This window comes from Lupinus angustifolius, chromosome LG08 (genome assembly GCF_001865875.1).
Source record: "Lupinus angustifolius cultivar Tanjil chromosome LG08, LupAngTanjil_v1.0, whole genome shotgun sequence".
Classification (NCBI taxonomy): domain Eukaryota; kingdom Viridiplantae; phylum Streptophyta; class Magnoliopsida; order Fabales; family Fabaceae; genus Lupinus; species Lupinus angustifolius.
This window is the reverse complement of record NC_032016.1, coordinates 21,506,018-21,513,453: the sequence shown is the minus strand read 5'-3', so window position 1 is coordinate 21,513,453 and position 7,436 is coordinate 21,506,018. Positions and strand designations below refer to the sequence as shown.

General features: G+C 34.8%; 1 protein-coding gene across 1 annotated transcript; it reads left to right on the top strand.

Moving 5' to 3' along the window:
- Positions 1,441 to 7,022, top strand: LOC109353788 (putative multidrug resistance protein). Its single transcript, XM_019596150.1, has 7 exons — positions 1,441 to 1,620; positions 1,818 to 1,872; positions 1,995 to 2,182; positions 2,372 to 2,829; positions 3,057 to 3,597; positions 4,102 to 6,080; positions 6,650 to 7,022. The coding sequence occupies exons 1-7, from the start codon at positions 1,441 to 1,443 to the stop codon at positions 7,020 to 7,022; spliced, it is 3,774 nt and encodes a 1,257-aa protein (XP_019451695.1).

Below are 7,436 nucleotides of genomic sequence, written 5' to 3'. Positions count from 1 at the left end.
GCAATAAGCAGGGAACTTGTAACCTCAAACTGAAGAAGACACATTCCAAACCTCAATAAAAAAATACACATTCCATATCAAAATAAATAAACTAAAATCACCAAGTCAATATCCTTTTTCCATAGTTCAAAGGTTAGCATCTCTTAGCAAAGTTAGAAAGTTATGTCATATAAAAAGGTTAAAGTTATTGTCTATTAGGGTATTTGAGAGTTAGTAAGATGCTTATTTATTTATAAAAATATTATATAACTCTTGATTTAAAATTAAAAAACATGTATTACTTTTCCTTCTCAAAAAAATATGAATGAAGACGATAATCACTATAAATTTGTCTAGTTTGGAACTCTTGTGTGACTCCGGCCCTACGTAGAAATGTAAAGGCAGGATAATACTACCAATAATCATGACTTAGAAATATGAAATTATTGGCCTATTAAGTTGGCAACACTATTTGAATAAATACCAATTAGCTACAAATCTTGCCCTCGATAATGACAAGAGAATAATTCTTTGCAGGTATCCAGAACTACAAGAAGACAAGCTAACAGTGACCCAAAGGATTTATTTTACTGTCTAATCAACTAAGAACAAATTCTTTCTGTCTAATCAATATTTCGGATTCGACCCTACAATTTGTTATAGTAAAAAACAATTATAACGCAAAAAAATCATTTATTACCGTGAAAAAAAAATACAATTAATTTTAAAATGAAGCAAAGGTAGGTGATTCACTTGACATATAAATAAACAAAAGTATTGAAAAACTTAAATAAACAAAAGTATTGAAAAACTTAGTTGCATAAATATCATGTTGGAAAACTTTCTCTCTGCCCTTCTGTATCTGCCCAACTTGAATTTGTTTACATGATTCTCCCTTGGTGTCCAAGTATTTAATGATTTATATATAAAAAAAATTGAAGAAAAAAAGTACGGTAACTTTTCTCATTTAACTATATTCGACCCAACTCTTATAAATAAGGATACCCAATATGATTAAGTAAAACTTTATTGGAGTAGATGAGTGTAATTTTATCCAATATTGTTGATTTTTTTCTTTTGGTTCTGGAATATGATTGATCTATTAAGTCCAACTTAAACATTTCATGTTTATGTAGGAGTAAAAAATTATCTTAATTAAGTGGAACCATGATAAAAAACAAACACCAATATCATGTTACACAAATGATGTTTAAGTTTGAATAATATATTGGCCTAGCTAATCTACTCGTCCATGTTGTAACACAACCGGCTTTGTTACTGAAAAGACAAGAGTAAGAGCCATATATTGACTTCTGATTTTTTCCTTAACTAAGAGAATCTGACTAATTATATATAACTCTTTCCAAGTATTTTTTTTACTGAAAATAGTGATAATTCTTATTGAATCTTGAGGCAAAAGAAAAGGGTATCTTCCAAAGGGAGGGTGCAAGGGGGAAAAATATGGGAAATAATAGCATGTTTCGTTATGCAGATGGAATAGACAAGTTGTTGATGTTGTTTGGAACCTTGGGAAGCCTTGGAGATGGGCTTCAGAACCCTCTAATGATGTATATTCTTAGTGATGTGATCAATGCCTATGGAGACAAGAATAGCATTTTGACAATGCATGATGTTAATAAGGTGAACTATAATTGTTGTTGTTCACTTTTTAGCATACATTCAATTTAGAACACAAAGTTGTTACATGTAAAGGATGGCATGCATATTAAACTAGATTAACCATTTTCTTTTCAAGTATATTGTGCTACAAATTAATCTGCTTTTTTAGATAAATACTAAACAGTTTTTGAGATTTCCACTTCACTTTCCTTTTTCAGTATGCATTGAGGCTTTTACTTGTTGCAATTGGAGTTGGGATTTCTGCTTTTATTGGTAAGCTTCAAACTTCATAGCTCAGTTACCTTCCTTTCAGAACTCATACATCAAGTTGGAAATAGTAAAATAAGTCTTAACTACTTTTGTTGGTTTATGTCAAATGATGTTGGCTACTTTAGAAGGAGTATGTTGGAAAAGAACTGCAGAGAGACAAGCTTGGAGAATGAGAATGGAATACATGAAATCTGTCCTAAGACAAGAAGTTGGTTTCTTTGACACTAAGAACGTTGGTTCTTCAACAACCTACCAAGTTGTCTCACTCATTTCTTCAGATTCTAATACAATCCAAGTTGCCTTGAGTGAGAAGGTTCGACTTCAGTTATGTTTTTCCCTCGAATGATCACATATATTTGAATAATCACATATATTAAAATTACAAATGATTGGTCCTCTGGTAATCATTTGCAACATTTTTTACTGATGGTGTCAAAGTATGAAAATATTAATCTTGTTATATGCATGCTTTATTACCTTATATATCTTTTGATGAGTGCAGATACCTTGCTGCATGGCTTACATGTCCACCTTCTTATTCTGTCATATCTTTGCATTTTTGCTTTCATGGAGACTTACATTGGCATCCATACCACTCTCTATCATGTTCATTCTTCCAGCCCTTTTATTCCGGAAGAGCATGTTGGATCTCGCAATGAAAATGATCGAGTCTTATGGTGTCGCTGGTGGGATTGCAGAACAAGCAATATCTTCAATAAGAACTGTTTATTCTTATGTTGGGGAGAATCAAACACTAGACAGATTTAGCAGTGCACTTCAAAAGAATATGAAATTTGGAATAAAGCAAGGCTTTGCAAAAGGGCTGATGTTAGGAAGCTTTGGAGTTATTTACATAAGTTGGGGTTTTCAGGCTTGGGTTGGAACTATGCTAATCACTGATAAAGGAGAAAAAGGTGGTCATGTATTTGTAGCTGGTTTCAATGTCCTCATGGGAGGGCTGTAAGTAACTTTTTTCATTATTTATATTGTAGTTTTATAGTTATATGTAAACTACATATAGTATGCATTACACCTTGAATACCATACATGCTAATACTAATAGAACTAAGGTACGCAGTATGCATTGTCATTGTAAAAGTTTATACTGAAATTTACTAATATTTTGACATTGGTGCATACCAATTAAACTCATACTAATGTAATGTGTTTAACTTGTAAATTTTCAGGAGCATTTTAAGTGCACTTCCAAATTTATCTGCAATCACGGAGGCAAATGTTGCCGTGACTCATCTTTATGAAATGATCGATAGGGTGCCAACTATAGATTCTGAAAATAAAATTGGAAAGGCTTTATCATATGTCAGAGGAGGTATTGAATTTCAAGACATCTACTTCTGTTACCCATCTAGGCCAGAAGTACCAGTGTTGCAAGGACTCAATCTCACTATTCCTGCAGGCAAGAGAGTAGGCCTTGTAGGGGGTAGTGGTTCAGGCAAATCCACCGTCGTTGCACTACTTCAGAGGTTTTATGACCCTGTTGAGGGAGAAATACTCTTGGATGGTCACAAGATTAGTAGACTTCAATTGAAATGGTGGAGATCTCAACTTGGCCTAGTGAATCAAGAGCCTGTTCTTTTTGCTACATCCATAAAAGAGAACATATTGTTTGGAAAAGAAGGGGCTTCAATGGATAGTGTGATAAGTGCAGCTAAATCAGCAAATGCACATGATTTCATTGTCAACTTACCAGATGGATATGAAACTCAAGTAAGCTAAATTTAACTCTTTTATTTAGAGAATTAGGAGACAAATTAAAACTAGATATGGAAGTATGAAAGAACCAAAACAGTGAGGTTATATAGTTTTTTTATTGGTTGTTAACTTTTAAAGTAGCTTCAAGTATGTTTCTTTCTAACATTTTCACCTGAGTGCATCAAAAGAGTTTAACCTTTTATTAGAATTAAAAGAATAAGAATTTTGATTTTTTTTTTGTCTAAACTTATGTAGTGTTTGGTGCACGGACAAAACAGGATGGTATTAGACGACAAAATTGGATCCACCTCTTTAGGTGGAATCAAAATGTTATGTTTTTCAGTCTCTTGTCCTATCTGTTCTATTTATATACACCAAACATGGAATACAATTTATATGTTCTGTTATGACCAAACACTAACTTAGTCCTTCTCAGCTGTTACATTATGTCAGAAGAGGTTCCTATTTAAGCTACTTTGACTGAAACCTTTTTATTGTAAACCACTATGGTTTTCCAAGGTTGGGAAGTTTGGAATGTCATTGTCTGGCGGGCAGAAGCAGCGCATTGCGATAGCAAGAGCTTTACTGAGGGATCCAAAGGTTCTCCTGCTGGATGAAGCTACCAGTGCACTTGATGCACAATCTGAAAGAGTAGTACAGGCTGCAATTGATCAAGCTTCAAGAGGAAGGACTACAATCATCATTGCTCACCGCCTATCCACAATACGAATAGCCGACATTATTACAGTCCTTCAAGCAGGGAGAGTGATAGAATCAGGTAGTCATAATGAGCTCATGGAAATGAATGGTGGACAAGGTGGAGAGTATGCTAAAATGGTTGAGTTGCAGCAAGTAACAACTCAGAATGATGAATCTAAAACTTCCGATACTCAAGTCGAGGGAAGGAGGAGTTCCCATAATCACAGCCACAGGATGAGTGGTATTCCCCTGAGCCCAGGAGTAAGTTTCAAATCAAGCACACAAGGCACTCCAATGTTATCTCCCTTCAGCCAAGGACTTTCCATGGGCACACCATACTCTTATTCGATCCAATATGACTATGATGATGACTGTTTTGAAGATAACTTGAAAATAACAAATTATCCAACTCCTTCACATTGGCATTTGCTGAAAATGAATGCACCTGAATGGGGAAGTGCAGTGTTTGGAGTCTTGGCAGCAATAGGTTCAGGAGCAGTACAACCAATACATGCATACTATGTAGGAGTACTTATATCATTTTACTTTGAACCTGAAAACTCCAAGATGAAGTCTAAAACTAGAACCTTGGCCCTCACTTTCTTAGGAATTGGTGTTTTTAACTTCTTCGCAAGCATTCTCCAACACTATAATTTTGCAATTATGGGAGAGAGGTTGACTAAAAGAATAAGAGAGAAAATACTAGGAAAGTTGATGACATTTGAGGTAGGGTGGTTTGATAGTGTAGATAACACAAGTGCAGCCATTTCTGAAAGATTATCCTCCGATGCAAACTTGGTTCGTTCTCTAGTTGGGGACCGTATGTCATTGTTGGCACAAGCTGTTTCTGGATCTGTCTTTGCTTACACTCTAGGACTTTTCCTCACATGGAGGCTGTCCCTAGTGATGATTGCAGTGCAGCCAATAGTCATTGGAAGCTTTTATTCAAGAAGTATCTTGATGAAGAGTATGGCCGAAAAATCGCGCAAAGCACAACGTGAAGGAAGCCAACTTGCAAGTGAAGCTGTTATAAACCACAGAACCATAACTGCCTTCAGTTCTCAGAAAAGAATGTTGGCACTTTTCAAATCCACATCGGTAGGCCCTAAAAAGGAGAGTATTAGGCAGTCATGGATTTCAGGCCTTGGTCTTTTCGGCTCACAATTTTTTAACACTGCATCAACAGCATTAGCTTATTGGTATGGTGGGAGGCTCCTGGTAGATAACCTTATAGAACCAAAGCATCTCTTCCAAGCATTTTTAATACTTCTCTTCACTGCATACACTATTGCAGAAGCTGGAACCATGGCTTCTGACATATCTAAAGGAAAAAGTGCAGTTGGATCAGTTTTTTCTATCCTCGAAAGGAACACTGAGATTGATCCTGATACTTCATGGGGAGCAAACAAGAAAAGGAAAATAAGGGGCAGTGTTGAGCTTATAAGTGTGTTCTTTGCATATCCAACTAGACCAGACCATATGATATTGAAGGGTATGTATCTTAAAGTTGAGGCTGGGAGACAAGTAGCACTAGTTGGGCACAGTGGTAGTGGTAAGTCCACTATTATTGGTCTTATTGAAAGGTTTTATGATCCTTTGAAGGGAACAGTGTGCATAGATGAGCAAGATGTCAAGTCCTATAATTTGAGAATGCTGAGATCACATATTGCATTGTTAAGTCAGGAGCCAATCCTTTTCGCTGGAACCATTCGAGAAAACATTGCCTATGGGAAAGCAAATGCAACTGAATCCGAGATAAGAAAGGCTGCTGCTATGGCTAATGCTCATGAATTCATAAGGTATGACAACTATAATTGAAATGGAAAAAAGGAAACTTTGGTAATCACTTTTTTATTGTTATTATGCCAGAATTTCTTCTTCCCTATGCTAAATACAATGTTAAGAAAAGAAAACAGAATTACAATCAGCACTAGCACAAGCTCAGCTTAATTGACAAACATATTCTTAGGTGTTCTAAGAGCAAGAAAAAGTTCTTACTATATATCAATGATCACTTCAACTGTAACATTGAAAATGTTACTGCAGTGAGAGCCAGAAATAGGTCACATACCTAAGGTGATGCACATTAAACAGCATTATATAAAGCAAGTAGGCTATTTTCTCTTCAATTTCTCTAATTGACAGAGATATACTTAGATGCTTCAGGAGCAAAAAAAGCTCTTACTATATGTCATTCGTCACCTCGACTTAATATTAATAATGTTATTAAAGTAAGAGACAGAAATAATTCATGTACCTACATTGATGCAAATTAAGTAGAGCAAGAATTTGAGTATAAACCAATTATGTGCTAGCTAAATCTTCCTCTCTTGGCACTAACACTTTTATCTTGGTGTTTGTGTGGCAGTGGAATGAAAGATGGGTATGAAACATATTATGGAGAAAGAGGAGTTCATCTATCAAGAGGTCAGAAACAAAGAATAGCCTTAGCTAGAGCCATAATAAAGAACCCAACAATTCTGCTTCTGGATGAGGCTACAAGTGCACTTGACAACGTATCAGACAAGTTGGTCCAAGAAGCACTAGAGAAAATGATGGTTGGAAGAACATGCATAATTGTGGCACATAAACTATGTACTATACAACAGTCCAATAACATTGTTGTGATTAAGAATGGGAAGGTTGTGGAACAAGGGTCACATAATGAATTGATTTCACTTGGACATGAGGGTGCATATTGTACTCTTGTTAAACTTCAAGGTGGTAACTCTCCTAGGTAAATTGAAGATGTTGTAATATAATGGTAATGTTAGACTTTTTGTTTTCTTTTCCTTCTTTTCAATTTTGCTTTGCTTGAATATGATGTTATAAGAAAGGTTAAACTTGTGATCTATATTACAACCTAGTAAGATTTTGCCTTTTCTTCTATGTTTTAAGTTTTATTTATGTAAAACAATGCTATAAGAGAATTTTTAGCATATAAGTTATCTCCTCGAATCATAAAAAATCAAGCTAATGAGTAAAATTAACCCAATAAAATTTATTGGTATAATATATGATATTCAATGAATAATCTAAGAGCTTGGAGCTTTGATAATAACCGATCAATCAACATATTGAAAGAAATTATAGCATTAAAAAAACTATGTTATAGTTTTGAGATCATTAAGAATATATCTGTTCAAGAATTAAAC